The 20,686-nt window shown below is 45.8% G+C and overlaps 1 protein-coding gene across 4 annotated transcripts in view; it reads left to right on the top strand.

Moving 5' to 3' along the window:
- The window catches only part of chd4a (chromodomain helicase DNA binding protein 4a), a 61,017-nt gene extending 40,861 nt beyond the window's left edge, over positions 1–20,156 (top strand). For 2 of the 4 annotated variants that reach the window (XM_083646568.1, XM_083646569.1), the window contains exons 21-41: positions 420–551; positions 1,551–1,668; positions 2,225–2,349; positions 3,146–3,238; positions 3,862–4,009; positions 4,221–4,408; positions 5,627–5,803; positions 9,498–9,597; positions 10,374–10,465; positions 11,035–11,168; positions 11,430–11,574; positions 12,133–12,286; positions 13,117–13,226; positions 14,145–14,421; positions 15,445–15,510; positions 16,067–16,312; positions 17,194–17,302; positions 17,934–18,066; positions 18,925–19,120; positions 19,404–19,567; positions 19,828–20,156. In XM_083646568.1, coding sequence (XP_083502694.1) covers positions 420–551; positions 1,551–1,668; positions 2,225–2,349; positions 3,146–3,238; positions 3,862–4,009; positions 4,221–4,408; positions 5,627–5,803; positions 9,498–9,597; positions 10,374–10,465; positions 11,035–11,168; positions 11,430–11,574; positions 12,133–12,286; positions 13,117–13,226; positions 14,145–14,421; positions 15,445–15,510; positions 16,067–16,312; positions 17,194–17,302; positions 17,934–18,066; positions 18,925–19,120; positions 19,404–19,567; positions 19,828–19,842 — 2,922 coding nt within the window. In that variant the 3' untranslated portion in view covers positions 19,843–20,156. Of the gene's footprint in view, positions 1–419; positions 552–1,550; positions 1,669–2,224; positions 2,350–3,145; positions 3,239–3,861; positions 4,010–4,220; positions 4,409–5,626; positions 5,805–9,497; positions 9,598–10,373; positions 10,466–11,034; positions 11,169–11,429; positions 11,575–12,132; positions 12,287–13,116; positions 13,227–14,144; positions 14,422–15,444; positions 15,511–16,066; positions 16,313–17,193; positions 17,303–17,933; positions 18,067–18,924; positions 19,121–19,403; positions 19,568–19,827 lie in introns of all 4 variants that reach the window. The other 2 variants (XM_083646571.1, XM_083646570.1) reach the window with 2 other exon arrangements.
- The last annotated feature ends 530 nt before the right edge of the window (positions 20,157–20,686 follow it).

Consider the following 20,686-nt stretch of genomic DNA (forward strand, 5'->3'; position numbering starts at 1 on the left):
GGGTGACGATTGAGCCGTTTTATCCGAAAATCAGACATACCAGTGTTTTAAATGTATACATGTGTATACGGTATACATGATTTATGCTTGAAAATGATTGAAGACACAAAATATTGGTATTTTTTCTTGTAAAAGAGAATGCACTTCAGTCCAAAATCATAACACTAATACAGACTGGATTGTATAGATTTGAGAGATATTTAATTTGAATACAATGAGTTTCAGGTAATGTTTTTTCCTAAATGGTATATAGATTTTTCGTAGAGATGGTCTATTTATAATGGATTGCCTTATATGGTGAAATATTTTCCAAATCTTGCCCTTTTTTTGTTGCATCCACCCCTACCAAAGTTAACTTGTAGGCTTCCACAGTTGTACTGATGTCAGAACCTTAACGTTTGACTGACGGATCCCAACAGGAGGCTCCAAGGATCCCCAGCGGGATGTACGAAGGCAGCGCGCTCACAAAGGCTGCTGGGAAACTCATGTTGATGCAGAAGATGCTCAGGAAGCTGAAGGACGGAGATCACCGAGTCCTCATCTTCTCTCAGGTGAGACAACCCTGAATAGAATCCTACGTCTAGAACGTTAATGAATAGAATCCTACGTCTAGAACGTTAAATGATGATTATGTATATTTCACTTTTCAAATCAGAATCAATGAGGCAAAGCAGTCATACATTAGATGTTGAATAAAAGAATACGATAAAGTAAAATATAGAAGTTAAAACAAATGTATACAAGAAGGTCAAATAAATAGACCCAGCTAAAGGGAAATGAGCAAATGGAATAAAGAAAGGAAATGGCATTTTGCTACATTAAAATAGAATTACCGTAAATTCCGGACTATAAGCCGCACCGGTGTATAAGCCGCACCTGCAAAGTTGACTGTTTTTTACATATATAAGCCGCACCGGACTATAAGCCGCGGGTGTTTTAATGGTATTTTTTTTTTTTTTTTTTTTTTTTTTTTTTTATTATTGTGTTTTAATGTTTAATTACCATATGTAAGGGTTCATGCACAGAGGGGATTGTCGGGAAAGAGATGGCTGTTTGAGGAAGCTCCCATTTATTAACATTTCAACAAAACAACATAACACAACACCACCTGTGTTTCTTTTTTACAGTGCACACAGTGTCATACAGTGTCATACAGTGTGGTGAAAAGAGGGCAAGAGAGGAAATTAAAACAGAAGTGGATTTATAGTTAGAAAGAGTGCTAAAGAAGAGAGAATTCCGTTTTTTTTTTTTTTTTTTCTGAAAAAATCCATAGATAAGCCGCACCGTTATATAAGCCGCAGGGGCCAAAAAAGGGGAAAAAAGCCGCGGCTTATAGTCTGGAATTTACGGTAACTTTATCGGCCTCTGTTGGCGACTGGTAGGAATTGCAACAGCATCGATTGAACTCGTCTGCTGCTCCCATCTTCCCAGACGTAATGCCTGGTTATTCATCATACAGCCCTCTACAGATGCATTAAGGTCATGTCGTTGTGGCTCAGTCAGATGTTTGTGATGCTGTTTGGTAACGGAGCTCCTCTCTTCCGCTGCAGATGACCAAGATGTTGGACTTGCTGGAGGACTTTCTGGAGAACGAAGGCTACAAGTACGAGAGGATCGACGGAGGGGTCACAGGAGGGATGAGACAAGAGGCCATCGACCGCTTCAACGGTGAGACCGGGGCTCACACACACACACACACGCGCACACACACACACACACACACACACACACACACACACACACACACGCACGTCTTTGTTTCACTCATGACTTTTGAATGGAAATGTCAGTGGTTGTGAATAACCGAGATGGATGGTTTTTGGTATCTGCTGTTTTGATATCGTGATACGAGACTAGATGTTCTCTTAGATTTTGAATATTGTGATCTGACATAAGTGTTTTCCTGCTTTTAAAGGCTGCATTACAGTAAAGTGATCTTATTTTCTGAACTTACCAGACTTGTTAACTGTTCTATGATTTCCCTTTACCCACCTGCTCATTATATCCACATTACTGAGGATTATTTATCAAAAAGTTCATTGTGTAAATATTTTGTGGGGAAAAACAATAGTCAGCCCTACAATATTGTCGCAATATCAATATCGAGGTATTTTGTAAAAAAATATTGTAATATTTGATTTTGTCCATATCGCCCAGCCCTACCTGTTTCTCTGTTGAAGCAAGTCAACTATAAAAACAGTCTTTGTTTTGTACCCCGCCTCAGCTCCCGGCGCCCCTCAGTTTGCCTTCCTGCTGTCGACGAGGGCCGGAGGTCTGGGCATCAACCTGGCCACCGCCGACACCGTCATCATCTACGACTCCGACTGGAACCCCCACAACGACATCCAGGTAGCCCCCATCACCTGATCACGCATCATACAGTGTCGCTTGAGCTACACTTCATGTTAAAGCAGCTACGAGCAAGATTTTCCATTGTTATTAAACAGTCAAACAAAATTGACAAACTAAATTTAATGTCGATGCATCACATCTTACCTGTAATAGTAGACGAGACCAACGCAGAGTAGTCTCGCTTGAACCCCGAGTGAATCGGCCAGTGTTAGTCTGTCTGTGGCCAGGGCAGATCAGGAAGTGAAATGAAACGGTTTGCAGCAGCCACTTGGGCCATAACCACAAAATAACTTCCAAAAAACCTGTTAGAATATAACGAGAGATGTTCGCGAGAGTAGCAAGCGTTCTCCTTGTTTATGATCTGTTGCTAGGCAGAGCGAAACAGCGGAAGGCAGGCAGCTGCGTTTCACTTCCGGGGTTCGCTTCCGGGTGTATCCGGTCCGCCGGTGGACAGATAGAGAGAGAGAGCCCCCTGGTGACGCGAGGTTAGACAGACACAGACTCTATAATCATCAGGAGAGCAATCTCCGATTCACACGGCTTTGGTCTCAGCTACTATTATAGGTCAGATGTGATGCATCAATATTGTAATTATACTGTTTAATAACAATCGAAAATCTTGCTCGTAGCTGCTTTAATTTCAGTAGTCAAATTGGTCTTATTTAATTCTAAATTACATCAAAAAGGGGATGAAATGTCATCTGTTGACTATGGACACCCCGTCTTCTTTGTAAACGTATTGTTTGACAGTGTAGATGTTTTCATACGGACTCCTCTCCTCCTCTGTGTCCAGGCGTTCAGCAGAGCTCATCGTATCGGTCAGAACAAGAAGGTGATGATCTACCGCTTCGTCACCAAGGCCTCTGTGGAGGAGAGGATTACTCAGGTAAGCAGATCAGATACATACACAACCCAAACTGTCCGGGTAGTGCACTGCTAAATTCCCTGGCCTACCAACACGAGGGTCGCAGGTTCGAGCCCCCATGTTACCTCCGGCTTGGTCGGGCGTCCATACAGGCACAATTGGCCGTGTCTGCGGGTGGGACGTCGGCGTGAGGTTATGTGTCTTGCTCGCTGCACTAGTGCCTCCTGTGGTAGGTCGGGGGAGCCTGTTCGGAGGGTAACTGGAGGAATAGCGTGACCCTCCTGACAGTGAAACTCCTCACTTTCACGTGAAACGAAGTGGCGAATCGGAGGAAGCATGTGCTTGTCTACAACTCTCCCCAGATCGGCAGAGGGGGTGGAGCAACGACCGGGACAGCAGGGGGAATTGGCCAAGTACAATTGGGGAGAGAAAAAATTAATAAAAAATTAATCAAAAAATAATTTGAAATGAGGAATGGATAACATTTTTAGGTTCCGAATATAACCCCAGCTGCATATACAGTAACACTACATTACAGCTACATTAGATGGAAGAGCACTTGAGACAGATGCCGAGCAAAACGATTTTTTCTTTTTTTCCTGAGCCTTCATCACTTCATCTCCTCCGCTCTTCCCTCCATCCAGGTTGCCAAGAAGAAGATGATGCTGACCCACCTGGTGGTCCGTCCCGGCCTGGGCTCCAAGACGGGCTCCATGTCCAAACAGGAGCTTGACGACATCCTCAAGTTCGGCACAGAGGAGCTGTTCAAGGATGAGCTTGAAAGTATGAAAGGTATTAACAAATGGATGGAGTGCAGGGTTCCCACGGTCATGGAAAACCTGGAAAAGTTATGGAATTTCAAAATCTTTGTTTTCCAGGCCTGGAAAATGAATGGCATTAGTAAAAGCATGAATCCTTGAAAAGTTTTGGAATGTCCTCCATGAAAATGTGTGGCAACCCTGGAAGTCAGGAACTCTTGACCGATGTTCCCGTGTTTTCCCAGGAGGAAAGGAGAGCAAGGAGGAGGACAAGGACAGCAGCGCCGTCATCCACTACGACGACAAGGCAGTGGACCGCCTGCTGGACCGCAACCAGCAGGCGGACACGGAGGACACGGAGGTCCAGAGCATGAACGAGTACCTGAGCTCCTTCAAGGTGGCCCAGTACGTCGTGAAGGATGAGGAGGAGGCGGTGAGTACCATCGTCTGACCGGGGTCTGCCTAGATTTCTTCTTCAATAGTTTCTTCAACGGTGGCGAGAACGCCTTTAACAAACCTACGCCCCCTTGTGTCATGTTACTGTAAGTGATGCTCTCCCCACATGATCCTCCGTAGTGAAACAAACTGCAGATACAGAGAATCACCTTGGTACCATGGAGAGAGCTTTTGAAAACATTGAAAATGGATGTCCCAGGCCAGCAACGTTTCATTATTTCATTCAGGTTTATCCATTTAACAAGCACACAGCCTCTGCCTGTCGCAGACTTCTGCACAAAGCTCCGCCCTAAAGACTGTGGATTTAGGTTTGCCACGGTAGCCAGTGTTACACGGTGTTATTATTATGGAGGAACAAATGAAAGAAAAAAACTCCACCTGCTCGTGCCAGTTTCGGCGTGCGCCAGGGTAAATTACAAGCGCTCCCTCTGGGCTGGATGCTAACTTAGCGTCGATGCTAGCGGGACTTTTAGCTGTGGCAAAGGCACACGCTACTATTGTCATTGCTTGCTTGCTGGTAATGTTAATCCCATGTCAGAAAAAGTCTCCAGATTTGTCGCTAACGTTAGTCTCTTTTGAGAAAGATTGTCACCAGGAGGGTCTGAAAAGTTGTCTCTAGTCGGATGCGTCTTGTGAGGCAGCCAGTGTTGTGACTGTGTTAGCGTCCAAGCTAACGTTACACAGCAGCGGGGAGGGGCTGACTGACTGGACCATGAGGACAGCTGATGCCTAGTTGGCCATTTTCGAGGCACGCTTTGCAAATGCAGAATAACGTTAAAATACAGAAAGTATTCAACTCTTTATTTTATGATCGCATTTAAAAGCCCCCGTCACCCCAGTTCCGAGGGCAATTCTAGATTTTCCGGAGGCATTTTGCCGCTAATTTCCTACCCTACTCACATCACATGTACATGTTGTGATTCCTGTACTCAACCACGCCATGAAATTATAATCCAAAGTTACGGGAAACGGTTCCCTCTGGAACCAAAAGTTACTTCCTGGTTCCCTCTGGAACCAAAAGTTACTTCCGAGTTCCCTCTGTAACCAAAAGTGACTTCCTCGCTTGCCTGAGGCGCGTGCGCTGTGTGCAGTCCATCAGTACGGCGCATGCAACTCTTTTTCTTTGGTTAACTTGATGAATCTTCTTTATCTTTATTTGTTTCTCTCCACCTTCCTGTCCTCTCCGTGCCGTCAGGAGGAGGAGGTGCAGCGTGAGATCATAAAGCAGGAGGAGAGCGTGGATCCAGACTACTGGGAGAAGCTGCTGCGGCATCACTACGAGCAGCAGCAGGAGGACCTCGCCCGCAACCTGGGCAAGGGCAAACGCATCCGCAAGCAGGTCAACTACAACGACGGCTCGCAGGAGGACCGGGGTGAGTGGAGTTGCTGCTCACACACACACACACTGCTCACTGTCGACCTCGAGACGCTCTTGTCAGGAGCTGGGGGGAGGGGCTTAAGCTAACGGGCTTCAGAAACCTCTGCTCAAACCGACATCCCGTGCTAACAACGGACGAACACACGTCACCGCACCGCTTACAAATAGAAAGGTTTCGTCAGCTCTCGCAGACGAGTGGCCAACTGCGTTCGGCTCTTTATTTGAAGTCCAGTGGGTTTTGTTTCTGTTATTTGTTTTGTTTGTTTTGGACATTTGACTGCCTGGATGACAGAAATTTAAAACTTTTGAAGCAGCCTGTACAAATGTCATTGGCTGATAAATAGGGCTGCGTATCGCCACTGATTTCCTGATTCGATTCCGATTCACACGGTTTCAATTTCCGATTCAATCTCGATTCAGTTAGTGATATTTCCCGTTACAATAGTTTGAACAAGATTTGCTACTTAATAGGCTACCTTTAACAACAGGCCACAGACTATATTATGTCAAGGAGATAGTTTCTGCACAGAATCTGCAGTAACAGTTGACACACACGTGTCAAGCTGTACACCCTGCAAGTAATGTCTAAGAATGCAAAGAAATGTGACTGGCTCTTAAACTCGCATTCCAGGAAATATTGTATTTACCGCAATAGCGTAACTGGCGCGCACCTCAGAGAGCCTGGTTGTCAGGGGTCGCCCCTCGGAGATTCCAGGCCGACGGGCTGCACTCTCCGCCCGGCAACACAAAGGCAGCCGGCTGCCTGCGGCTCGCCGAGCTCCACTCAGCCACTAAACCTCGTGTCAGCAGGCTCTTCCCGAGGGGAGCGCCACAACACGCAGAATCCCACTCGATTTGGGGGCGGAAAACACGCCAGGATTGGCCAAAGCCCAATCCAGTCCCCAGAATTGTCAAATAAAATCATCGACATGCTACTATGACCCGCCTCTCAACCTGTCATCTCAGACAAGTTATGTTTTCAGTCTGAAACGGACTCCGACCCACGCGCCACTTGGGCTCCGTTGGGTTCATTTGGTCTTTAATACCCTCATTCTAACAACCTGCATCATCACCAGCATTACGAGCAGTCTGTAGTTAAGGACATTTATGTGTTTGGTTTGTAGCAGCTGCTCTCATCCACAGACAGTGACTTATGATAACAGTTGAGGCTTAAATTTAGCCTGAACAGTTGGAGTTTAAATTCCATATCGGCCTACTACACTACCCATAATGCACCACACAGGGCCACCATGATCTTAGTCTGTTGGAGCAGGAGGAGGAAAATGCCGGCCCCTGCCCACACACTGTGGATCACATAATAACAGCCTTGTGTGTGTGTGTGTGTGTGTGAGAGAGAGAGATATGACTGTGTGTGTGTGTGTGTGTGTTCAGCCGGGTTTCCTGTTTGCTGTGGTGTGTTTGTCCACTGACGAGGTCTGAACACACCCTAACAGACACACACACACACACACTCTCTCACGCGCTCTCTCTCTGTTGTTTGACACTACAGCTACAAGTGAAACACATTGTGAGTGGTTTGTGTGTCTTTTACTTTTACATGCACATACTAGGGATTGGTCATGATTTAAAAGTTTTCAAATAGTCATTAAATTGTAGAAAATGTAGTAGTTGATGGAACTATCATTTTGTCGTAAAAAGTCGTTTTTCCCCCTTGTTTTTACCGGCACTTCTATCAGGGCTGATCAGACTTAAGTAGATGGCGTAGCTAGCTAGCTCTATGCTACGGTCCACCTATAGAGCTTGTTAGTAGTAAATATCTATGGATTGATTTAGCCCCAAACCGGTCCTTGTTTGGGGCTAGAGGTGAAACGATGGAAACATTTCATACCACGGTTATAGTGACCAAAATAATCACGGTTATCCGTATTATCGCAGTGTTGTTAAAATGTGCTGAAAAAGTACTAATACTCTCACAGAAATCATTTCTCCAAAGCTATTTTCACACATGAACTCCGGATCAGGTGAGGGTTGCCCCCCACTGAGCCTGCCCCGGATGATAGGTGAAGTGTACCCTTTCACACATGAGGCATGTTGCTTTCACACATGAGTAGCACCTCCGCAGAGTTTGTAAAGTAGAGAGGGGGCGGGGGTGGGGGAATTTGGGCATGACCACACGAGTTGTGAAAACTAAAAATACATAATGGGCGTTAACTGCCTAACATTCACGGCATATAATCGTTTGCGCATAACGTTAGTAAGTAATTAATTAAACAACCCTACAACTCACGCCCAGATGCATCGATTTCCTCGAGTCGCAAGCACTACAAACAAAACAGGTCTTTGCTATGTTCAGTCCTAAAATGCATCAAACCTACTAGAATTATACAGAATACAGGAAGCTAGTCGTTTTTACCTTCAAAATAAAATAAATGTTGTATTATTTAGTAACAAAAAATCTGAATGTCGACTCACTACGGGTTAAAATTGACTTTTCGAAGGGAGCAGATATTCTTCCAGTTTATCTCCGTTCTGTATCTTTCGAAACACACACAAAAAAACATTACACGTGCATTTACTTTATTTATTGCGAAGGTTATACCCGGAAGTTTTCGTTTTATACTGCCTGACTTGACGCTACTTGGAATTTGCGGTTCTGCCATTGAATCTTCACAAACGCTGTGTAAACGTGTAAATCAACGTGTAAATCAAAGACATGAACGCAACCAGATCCAGATACACTACCTAGCGATGTCCAATACTGGGAAGCGGGACGACCCTCGCGTCCAAAAATGCTTATTAAATGTGTGTGCTGTGCGAAGCTATGCAGACATGAAATCGGATCAGAGCCATGAGCCTTTCAATCCAGCAACATGGCACAGTCGCACACGGAGCAGGTTTGAGGCGCTTCATTCGAAAAACTTTGCATGATGTTTTTTTGCTGCTCATTCACATCGACTATTTATATAATAATAATCTGTCACGCTGGCTTTCTGTCTGTCCTCATGCACTCACGAGCTGACTACTTCACGGAGCTCTGGAGGGGGGGGGGGGGGGGACAATCCGCCCCTGTGTGTAGGGCAGGGGCTACACTTCCCTCCGGCTAGGATGAGGCTCGCGGGAGCGCGCATGAGCCTCGAAAATCTGTTCACACATGACAGCCAATACGGATGGCCTCTAGATAACTCCTGAATTCCAAACATGTGTGAAAGCAGCTCAAGGCTGTGCGTCTGCATCTCGGAGACGGTTGCCAACTTTGGTTGATGGACAGTATTTACCATGTTTTTCAAAGCGTACGGTTATCGCAAGGAATTTGATCACGGTTATCGTAAGGAATTTTTTCACGTTCTCATTAAAACCGGTTGTCGTTTCTTCCCTATTCGGGGCTAATCAAGCCATAGATATTTAGCCAGACTACGTAGCTGAGTTTTCAGCAGGCAAGTAGAGACTCGCAACTTCCATAACATCTCTACAAGTTAATGTCCTTATTCCTGTTTGAATGACAACAAGACGTATACAATTTGGTGCGTGCTTTTATTTTACGCACCGCAGTGTCCCTACGATTCTGAAGCCCGCAGACCTGGCAGTGTTTCACTAGGTTTTATCCAATTAGATGCGTTATGTAGTACTTCAGTGTGTGTGTTCTTTTTTTGTTTTGTTTGTTTTTTTTAAAGCTGCCATCCATAGGTCTGATTGGACAGTGGATTAATAATCCTGCTTTGTATTTTTTGGCTCCAAAGCCGATTGGCAGGACAATGAGTCGGACGGCCAATCGGATTACTCGGTGGCGTCCGAGGAGGGAGACGAGGACTTTGACGAGCGGACAGAAGGTGAGAAGTCTGCCTGTGCGTTTCCCCTCGTCACTAACTGATAACTCATAACTGCCTAACTGTCTCTTGTCCTTTCATGTGAAATGTACTGGAAAGAGCGCAGTGTCAATAGTTGAATATGTCTGTGTATATACAGTGTCTGTTCAGCTTCAGAGAACTTCACTGGCAGACTGAAGTAAAAACTTGATGCTGCTGTGCATTAAGAGAACGTAGTGAAGTCCTTGGGTTTCTAGGTGCTCAGTTGGAACAGGTTGGAACAGGAATCTAATCTATAGAAAATGGAGAAACGAGCTGCAAGACTGAAAACCTCCAGTTAGAAGTTCACTCTGGAGCTGTAAACACAAAGACCCATCCTCTCTGAATCCACTAAGGAGGGAAGAGACCCATCCTCTCTGAATCCACTAAGGAGGGAAGAGACTTCTCTCTGAATCCACTAAGGAGGGAAGAGACTGAAGACTTGCTATTTAAAAAGGTCTTTCTTGCCCTGATCAGTGCAGGAATGTAGCCAGGGGCAAGAGCCTAAATGAATGTAGCCAGGGGCAAGAGCCTAAATGAATGTAGCCAGGGGCAAGAGCCTAAATGGTAATAAAAGACAATAAAAAAAAGTGTAAAAACAAAGGGTGAAAATGTACAAGCCGCAGCAGCATTTGTAATAGTTGACCTAACCTCCTTCTCTCTGTGCAGCAGCAGCATTTGTAATAGTTGACCTAACCTCCTTCTCTCTGTGCAGCAGCAGCAGTTGTAATACTTGACCTAACCTCCTTCTCTCTGTGCAGCCAACTCTCGCCGGCCGAACAGGAAGGGCCTGAGGAACGACAAAGACAAGCCACTGCCCCCCCTGCTGGCCAGGGTGGGAGGCAACATCGAGGTGAGCACGGGAGCCTTTTCACTGCGTGTCACACCTCTCGTCTGTGACCATTTTTCAAAGCATCTCATCAGCTAACCTGGGCTCAGACTGTTTTCAGTTTGTTTTGACATGCCTGGTGTACTAAAGGGGTGGAGTTAATAACTTGGCCCAATGCATTGGGTGGCAGGTTATTTATAAAATCACAGTTAGAATGTTGTTCGACGTCCCCTTGGTCACGTTGGTATTTGTTTCCATAATTGAAAACTTACGTTTGTACTGTCTGATTTGCATTGATGCAGTAAACCCTACCCATTTGCTACTCGAAAGGGAATAAACCAAACGCTATTTAGATTTGCCGTTACCGTTTGTTGACCAATGTCCGGTTTGTGTGTTTGCAACCAGGCCTTTAAATATACATTTAATTTTCTAGCTGCTGACAGACAATAGTCCAGTTTGTGGAGGCTGTCGTTTATATTTGGTTGCATGTGTTTGACTGCTGCCTGCGTAACATGTCCCGGGTGTGTCAGTGCGGCCGGATGTCCTGTACGTAAGCACTGACCTTTAACCCCTGCCCGCTTGCCGCTCCCCAGGTGTTGGGTTTCAACTCTCGGCAGAGGAAGGCCTTCCTGAATGCAGTGATGCGTTATGGGATGCCTCCCCAGGATGCCTTCACCACCCAGTGGCTGGTCCGGGACCTGCGAGGGAAATCTGAAAAAGAGTTCAAGTAAGAAGCAGTGTAAAAAAAAAAAAAACTCTAAACTAAATTGTGTTGAGAAATTGGGGGAAATATTGTTAGTGAAGGTGTTCCCTTTTTAAACTGGTCTCCTAACCTTTTTAGACCTGCAATTGAATTTTAGTATTTAAGCTGGCTTTCTGAAACCTGAATTAACAACGTTGTTCCCAGTCGATGCATTTTGATTGATATTGCATGAAAACTAACAACTCTTTTCCTTTCATTTTCCTCTTCTCTCTCTCTCTCTTTCAGAGCATACGTCTCTCTGTTTATGCGGCATCTCTGTGAGCCGGGGGCCGACGGGGCCGAGACCTTCGCCGACGGCGTGCCCCGGGAAGGGTTGTCACGGCAACACGTCCTCACCCGCATCGGCGTCATGTCGCTCATCCGCAAGAAGGTAACGAGACTTTGTGACTTATTTCAATTCTTAGACGGTTGCTGTTGGATAGAAGGGAAGCTCTGGAGGAGGGAGAAGCCTGACTGGATTTAACGGGCCTGTTGTTGTAATGAGTCTGTTGACTCCTGGGCCATTGAAACATGCTAAAACCACATCACGTAATTACAAAAACTACAAATGAAATAACGATATCATTCAACAATGGAGAAATGCATGCTCATACATAATAAGAAGAAGAAGAAAAAGGAAAAAAATCCTGAAGATTGTAATGTTTTGCAAATGATTTGGCAGCTGTGAGTGAAAATTGACTTTGTTTATATTCATAACGAGCGACTGATTATTGATCCAAAACACCACTTTCAGTTTTCTGCCATTACACAGCCCACTTGCATTACCTTCGCCGCCCACCAGAGGGCCCCAGGCCACAGGTTGGGAATGTCTGACAACACATTTGTGTTTAGTTTAGGTTTCAGCTTTCTATCCTGACCTTATGAAAGTGCTTTGTTGAGTGATCCTGAGCTTGTGTGTGTGTGTGCTCCCGTCTCTGTTGTGTTTCAGGTCCAGGAGTTTGAGCACGTGAACGGTCAGTGGTCGATGCCCTGGATGGCCGAGCTGGAGGAGGCCAAGAAGGCAGCGGCTCAGCCAGAATCGCCCGGAAAAACCCCGTCCACCGGCACGCCCGCCGACACCCAGCCCAACACACCTGCGCCAGGTAACTAATGCCACTTTACCACCAACCACCAGGGTTACTTGACCCATGTTTCATGTCCATTCAACACAGGTTCATACCTGGTCGTAACAATTCAGATAGGAGCTGCGTTGAGATGCATAACAATTAGTAGCCTGGTTCAAACCGTCTGGATCCGTGAACTCACTTTCCGTTTTGTTTTGTGGTCCCGTCTGGCCTCGAGCCCGGGAAGGCGTTTTCAGAAACCACAGGGTGTATGGGGCCAATCAGGGACCTGACTCGTACTTAACATCGTCACCGGCCAATCAGGAACGCCGCTTGCAAAACAGTAATGGCTGCCTCCGGCTCGAGTGGTCGCGTCAATGCTTGTCGAGTTCACACAGCCATAAGTGCAGTTATTGCATAAATACTCGATAAACGACAATTAAACAAGAACAGGAGTACGCAACAGCGGAGTTTCTCAGCGGAAAATACGTTTTCGCCGTTCTTCCGAGTGGATTTGGATTTGACTGGATCCGACGCTGATTGGCTGATGGAATGAATACTTCCACCCACTGAAATGACCGAGTCCAGATGGAACCGCACCATGAAACCAAATGTGAGTTCAGGGTTCCGGGTGTTTCAACCAGGGTAAACAATTAGCGTGTTAGCATAACAAATGGCAACCCGGGTCATGCCATTCACACTGAAACCCATGTCTGACCCTGGTCCAACCCGGGTCATCCAACCCGGATTAACCCTTTCATACCCACAATCAACCTGGGAATAACCCTGGTTGGACGTCGGTGTGAAATGGGTAACACTCTCTCTCTCTCTCTAAAACGTGCAGTGACTGATGTTCTTTCTCTCCCTAGTTGACGACTTGACGAAGAACGACGAGGCAACGAAAGAAGGAGAGAAAGAGGTGAAGAAAGAGGCAGAGGTGGAGAAGGACGGCAAGGAGCCTGTCAAGACCAGCGATGAGGTAAAAACCCCAACACATCTACAGCGAGACACCCCAACTTTGAGTCACGTGGGTTTTGCCCACGGTTTTCCACAGCCACGCCCACTTAGGAGACTTGTGGCAGGTCCCGAGTCTATTGGAGTCAATGGGAGGAGTGAACATGATCTCAGATTATGATTCTTTCACCCCCATAGTCAACAAAGTAAACATTCTGCCCATTTTCCGAAGCCACATATCTTCTGAAAATTCGGACACGGAAAATGGCATTTTTCAGAGAAAATGTAATTTGTTCAAGACCTCTCTGTCTCAGCGACACTCTCACAACAGGAGCTCGCGTTAGCAGGGAGTGATTAGCTAAAGCTACATGTGAAGTTCATTGATGAAGGAGCTAAATATTGTGGTTGAAAAATTGAGCTAACGAGCAGCTTTGTGTTTCTATAATGTGGTTTGTGTGGAGTTTGGGAACTCACAATCTCTAGTTCAAGTTAGCTTGCTAGGTCGGCGCTAACCCCGCTTCACCAGGCTCAGTCCTCTCACAACATTAAGGAGAGCTGCTAGTACCATTTCTTACATTGTTGGAGCCTGCGGTGACGCATCTCGAATATTAACAATCTCTGATCTGATGGAAGTATATCAAATGTTGGCCCAAAGATTGGGGGGGGTTGGGGGTGGATCACCATCAGTATTATTTAAGTTAAAGGTTCAATAAATCATTAATTTTGAGACATTAGCATAATTACCTGCTTATGTTATGCTTATTATATGACAAATTTGCTTATTATTAGTGTCTGCATTTTTAGCATAGGGGACCGGAATTTGGGGATTCAAACCCCCAACCCTGGCTGTGTTAGTGCCTGTTGAGGTACACGAGACCTGGTCATGGTTAGGCAGGCACTAGAATTTTTTTGAATGTATTCCCCTCTTGGTCATCTCCTCCAGGTGATCGCCATCCCAGACGACGAGGAGAAGAGTCCGCCGGTGGAGAAGGAGAAGACTGAGGAGGAGAAGAAGAACGGGGAGGAGCCGATGGAGACGGACAAACCCAAAGCCAACGGAAAGGCAGAGGGGGAGGAGGAGGGAGAGAAGGAAGAGCAGAAGAAGGAGGAGGGTGAAGAGAGTGCTCAGAAGAGCGCCGCGGGAGGAGAGGAAACCAAGCCGCCGTCAGAGGACAAGACGGAAGCCTCAGAGGACAAACCAGACGAGACTGAGCCCAAAGGTAAGAGTTTTGACCCAGTCAGCTGTTTTAACGTTCCACACTCGTACTGTGATGAAGAGGAGAGCTGCAACCATTAGTCCATCAACACCAAATCAATCGCCAACTATTCTTTTTAGAATCAACCGCCTTTAGGTGAAAGTCACCTTTTTGTTCCTAAAATAGGGCACGTAATTATAATTTGTTTCTGCCCTAGTATGTACTGTATGTCACCTGTTCACTCTCCATGAGTTTGTATGTGTCACCTGTTCACTCTCCATGAGTTTGTATGTGTCACCTGTTCACTCTCCATGAGTTTGCATCCCTGAAAAATATTTTCTGGTGTCTTTAGTCTTCTATGACAGTAAACAGATTGTCTTTGGGTTGTGGACTGTTGGTCAGGACAAAATAAGACATTTGAGGACGTCATCATGGGCTTTGGGGGAAAAGTGGTCAACATTTGGTGCCAAGGGGCATCACAAGTCCAATTCATCGTGGTTTACAGCACTTGAGATAATTTCCTACAAATAATCTCTTCTGTTATTTCATGTGGACATCAGATACCAGTTGTGTACTTCAGAAAACGGTGTTTTTCTTCTTAGTAACCGGTGCAGAGTTTAGTCTCGTGAGCTCTGAATGTTAACGTTTCTCTCTCTCTCTCTCTCTGTCTCTCTCTCTCTCTCTCTCTGTCTCTCTCTCTCTCTCTCTCTGTCTCTCTCTCTCTCTCTGTCTCTGTCTCTGTCTCTCTCTCTCTGTCTCTGTCTCTCTCTCTCTCTCTCTCTCTCTCTCTCTCTGTCTCTCTCTCTGTCTCTCTCTCTGTGTCTCTCTCTCTCTCTCTCTCTGTGTCTCTCTCTCTCTGTCTCTCTCTCTCTGTCTCTCTCTCTCTCTCTCTCTCTGTCTCTGTCTCTGTCTCTCTCTCTCTCTGTCTCTCTCTCTCTCTCTCTCTCTCTCTCTCTCTGTCTCTCTCTCTGTCTCTCTCTCTGTGTCTCTCTCTCTCTCTCTGTCTCTCTCTCTCTCTCTCTCTCTCTCTCTGTGTTGGCTGTGCAGCAGAAGAAAAGAAAGAAGAAAAGACAGAAAAGATGGACACCGCTCCTGCTACAGAAGAAAAGAAAGGTACAAAGCTTTTAACCCGTTGCCGTTTCCTCTCATCTCTTTCTCATGGATAGAAGCCGCATAAGAGAGAATAGTTTAGGTCTGTAAGCGAACTTATGCAGGTGAGGGATCTGATAGACTAGTTTAGATCTGTAAGCAAAGTTACGCAGGTGAGGGATGTGATTTATTTAGACTAGTTTAGGTCTATACAAAAGGAGTCTCTTGCGCGTCAGCCCCTCCACAAAAGGAGGTCGGTGCTCTCAGGACAGGACAGTATCACGACAAAAGTTCAATGGACAAACCAAAGAGGATCCTGGAGCACACGATTCACTGGAAAATTGCTTTATTCAGTGACTAACGTTTCGACGCCTGCTGCGTCTTCATCAGAGGCAAACAGGACACCTAATAGTTTAGGTCTGTAAGCAAAGTTACGCAGGTGAGGGATCTGATTTTATTTTTTAATTTCTCGTTTTAACACACGATCCATGTCTTTCTCGATCTGCGTGGAGCAAAGACCTCTGCATGCATCGTGCGCCCGTGTCCAGCCGAGTGACATTTCTCCTCTTTCCCCCCAAAGCAGAGCAGAAAGAGGAGAGCGAGGAGAAGCAGGAGGTTCAGGTGTTGAAGGCAGAGGAGGGGCCCAAGCTGCAGAACGGCGACAGCAGTAAAGAGGGCGGAGCCACAGCGGCGGCAACGGCGGCCGCTGCCGCAGCCGCAACAGCAGCCACAGCAGCCACAGCAGCTGCTGCAGCCGCCATAAGCGAGGAGAAGAAGAAAGCCAAGACCAGGTTCATGTTCAACATCGCTGACGGAGGATTCACAGGTACCAACAGAGACATTCACGAGATCATTCTATTCACAGAGTATGATTATCATGCATCGTTTCATATTTCCCACACGTTTAACAGGGTTCAATAGGCAAGTCGTTAAAAGTCTGGAAGTTTGCAAAATGACATTTTCTGGGTCTTAATTTAAGTTTGGAAATGTTGAGTGCCAATACAGACTGCAGTACAGCCCAGTTTAATACAACAGTTTATTTGTTAAGGCCGCGCTCAGATTCAATCCGTCTAGACGTATTGTAGTCCGGCTGTAGTACGTCTAGACGTATTGTAGTCCGGCTGTAGTACGTCTAGACGTATTGTAGTCCGGCTGTAGTACGTCTAGACGTATTGTAGTCCGGCTGTAGTACGTCGTGGTGGGTGATGTGCGAACCAGGAAAAGATGTTTTTAAAAGGCTCTAGGCAATTTTTTTGTTTTCAATCAATGCAACAAGCATCGGATTGTGTTTGAATGGGTCCTTATTCTCACGAACAGAACACACAGCATTGGACCAACAGTTTTCACTCTCACTCATTTACTCACACAGTTTAAAGAGCATTTACAGTGTAGTTATTCATTATATCACTAATATGAGATTTGTACCTTTTGTTATGTCCATTCCTCCCCTTTGCCTTTCTGTCTTTCCTTCCTTGCTCCAATCTCCCTCCGCCTCGCTCTCTCTCTCTCTCTCTCTGTTTCTCTCCCTCGCTCTCTCCGTCTCTCTCTCTCTGTCTCTCCCTCCGCCTCTCTCGCTCTCCCTCCGCCTCTCTCGCTCTCTCAATTCAATTTCAATGAGCTTTATTGGCATGAAGAAACTTATATTGCACAAAGCCAGCAAATATAAACAATAGTTCATATTATTATTATTATGACTTCTCTCTGCAGAGCTGCACTCCTTATGGCAGAACGAGGAGCGTGCTGCCACGGTTACCAAGAAGACCAATGAGATCTGGCATCGTCGCCATGACTACTGGCTGCTGGCTGGCATCATACAGTATCCTTTTCCCGCTCTGTCACCTTTGTGACTCGTGGAACTCTGAGGGGGGAGGGGCTTCAGAGGGATGTGTTGGGTTCTCCGTCGGCTTATGATGCTGCCGTCTCAAGGTATTGAACAGACGGCTCATTTCTGGGCTGTTTTGGACTGGGAACTGATCATTTAATTTCTCCAGTGGTTCTCCAAACGTTTTCATGTCAATGACCTGAGAGCAGACACAAATGAGTCATGTGCATGAGAAAGCTTGTTAGACACACATAGTGTGTATAAACCAAACTACAGGTGCTGGTTAAAGTGCTGGAGTTGTTTTTCCTGTACCAGCTATGTACCAGCTGCTGTTGCTTACAGTCAGAGAAAATACCCGCAAAAGAAAGATGGCGACAGAAAAACAAGCTTATGGATCAGAATACACTTTAAATTGCTTCAAATTCATTGTCTAATAGCATCATCATCTCTGTATTTTATTTTTATTACCACCACAGGGAATTTAAGCCAGGTGGTAGGCGAGTGCTTTTACCTACACTACCTGGACGGCCCCTATATTTTATTATTTGAGTCGGCCGTTGACTCAGGCGATACTAAAGTAAACCTCGGGACAGTTTTGTCGTTTCCTTGACCGCGGCTGCTCCAGACACGGCTACGCCCGCTGGCAGGACATCCAGAACGACGTGAAGTACGCCATCCTCAACGAGCCCTTCAAGGGAGAGATGAACCGAGGGAACTTCCTGGAGATCAAGAACAAGTTCCTGGCCAGGAGGTTCAAGGTACGTCTTGAGGAGACGATCAGGAGACGTTGAGAAAATGTGCTGCAAATGTTCGATAGCGGTTGTGACGGCGTCGGCGTCGGCTCGTTACCTCTTGGAAAGTCGTGGCATTCTACATCAGGGCCATGGTGATGTAAACAATTATCTTTTAACTAGAGCTGCAATGAGTAGCCAATTAATCAATTAGTTGATCAACAGAAAATGAATGAGTGATTACGAAATTAGTTGTTTACACTATAAAAACAAGCGTGAATTCGCAATAGCTGCGAGCAGATATGCGAATTTGTGGGACGACATTGTGATGTCGTCCACTCCATTGACATTGATTTTGTGGACCCCCTCTAATGCTCGGATGTAAACAAACCAGGCGTAGTCAAAGGAGTCGAAGGGAGATGGCATCTCATAAAAACAGCGCAGTTTGGCAGCATTTTGATCCAGTCAATGAAAATATGGTTGTATGTAGACTGTGTCAGATAAAACTGGCATATAACGTTAACCACTCGACCGACATTCGGCACAGGCGTGCGGACGCAAGTTTAGCAAGACGCTTCCTCTCAACTTCGTTGAGGGCAAAGGCTTCCGAAAGTTGAACTATACTGTATTTAGCCTGAATACATGGTGCTTGGGTGAGTTGTTGGGCAATGTTCATAAACGGCACAAGATGATTTTGGATATTGACGATTATGACGAACGTAATTAACGGAGAGTGTGTACTGACGTATTTGTCGTATAGCTGCACGCAGATTACCGTGACACCCCTACAAACAACTAATTGAGGAGTCCAGAAAGTAATCAACAGATAGATGGCTAATGAAAAATGTAACCCTTGCCCCCCCCCCCCCCCCCCTCCCTCCCCAGTTGTTGGAGCAAGCCTTGGTGATCGAGGAGCAGTTGCGTCGTGCCGCCTACCTCAACATGTCGGAGGATCCCTCCCACCCCTCCATGGCCCTCAACACCCGCTTCAGCGAGGTGGAGTGCCTCGCCGAGTCCCACCAGCACCTCAGCAAGGAGTCCATGTCCGGGAACAAGCCGGCCAACGCTGTGCTGCACAAAGGTAACGTGGCACCCCCCCAGGGCACAGCCAGAGTTGAAACCGCTTTCTGTTACTGGTATTTGAGAAATTAAGAAATTATTATTACTACTAATTATTACTACTATTACTTTATTATTATTGATTAATTTGAATGTGATCTCTTGTTTTTGGTTTTGTTTTTATGATCTGTAGAGCGCTTTATAAACGTAGAAAATAAATTATTTTCTCTCCCTCTGTCTCTCTCTCTCCCTCCCTCTGTGTGTGTGTGTGTGTGTGTGTGTGTGTGTGTCTCTCTATCACTCAGTGCTGAAGCAGTTAGAGGAGCTGCTGAGTGACATGAAGGCGGATGTGACCCGCCTCCCGGCGACCATCGCCCGCATCCCGCCGGTCGCCGTGCGACTCCAGATGTCAGAGAGGAACATCCTGAGCCGGCTGGCCAGCAGAGGGCCTGAGACACAGACACAACAGGTACACGCATGCACTCACACACACACAGAGCCGAGGGAGGTGCACTCGTACTCGTAATGTAGACATGGCCTAACTCATTGTAGGCCACTGTACTCATGGTAGATGTCGCTACACAAAACTAGACTAGAGATTTAGCACAAATCTGTAACATTTGAACACGATGCCGATTGCTTAGATGTATTCATAGAAACGATACTTTGACATGGATGTGTCGGGTCTGACTGAGTTTTCTAACTGGCTTCTCTTATTTTCCTCCTCAGATGTCACAACAGTAGCCTGAACCTCGGATCGCCCCGCCCCTTTTACCTCGTACACCCCGCCCCCTGCCTCACCTCAACATTCCTGATTGGTGCACAGCAGATGACAGACGACTCGCCCAAGCTTGAAGCCACGCCCAGTTCACATCCACCCCCAAACGGACTTTGCAGAGTTTCTAGATGGATGAAACCTTTCCCCTCCCCAAGTTTGAGGCTGTGGACATAAAAGCTATTTTTTTTTTTTTCCTCCTTTTTTCAAGTTCTGTATTAATATTATTGATATAATGTTATTATGATGGTTTTTTGGGACCTAAATAAAAAATGTAATAAAGGATTGGAGTTTGTTTTGTCAGTGGGGAGAAGTGATAGTTTATATAGTCCAGGGGATGGTGTTTTCATAAAAGCATGAAACTTGGTATACTTGTATAGTTTGGGGCTCTGAACATTTTCACATGTGGAGGCATCGCAAAAATCCTTGTGGCGGCCAGTTTTTCCTTCCACCATAAGCAAATTATGGATTTTGTAGCATTCATTGATTGCCTTTATTAATCCCACAGTGGGGAAATGTACTCGTTACAGCAGCTCTCACAAGGAAGAGATAAAAAAAATATCTCCTGACGCAAACATAACACAGAAAAGATGATGTATACCCACATGTTTTCATGGTCAAGGATTACAATAGCATATACACCAAACTATTGAGTTGAAAAGTTATGGTGAATTCAGTGACATTCTTAGAAGAATTACAATTAGTCCAGGTGATGTGCCAAATTTGTGTAGATGTGCAACTATGAAACTTGGTACACTTGATGATGTATATTCGTGTCATTGTCATCCTTGTCCCGGAAAACGGGTAGACGTC

This window comes from Poromitra crassiceps (genome assembly GCF_964638095.1).
Source record: "Poromitra crassiceps genome assembly, chromosome: 11".
NCBI lineage: Eukaryota > Metazoa > Chordata > Actinopteri > Beryciformes > Melamphaidae > Poromitra > Poromitra crassiceps.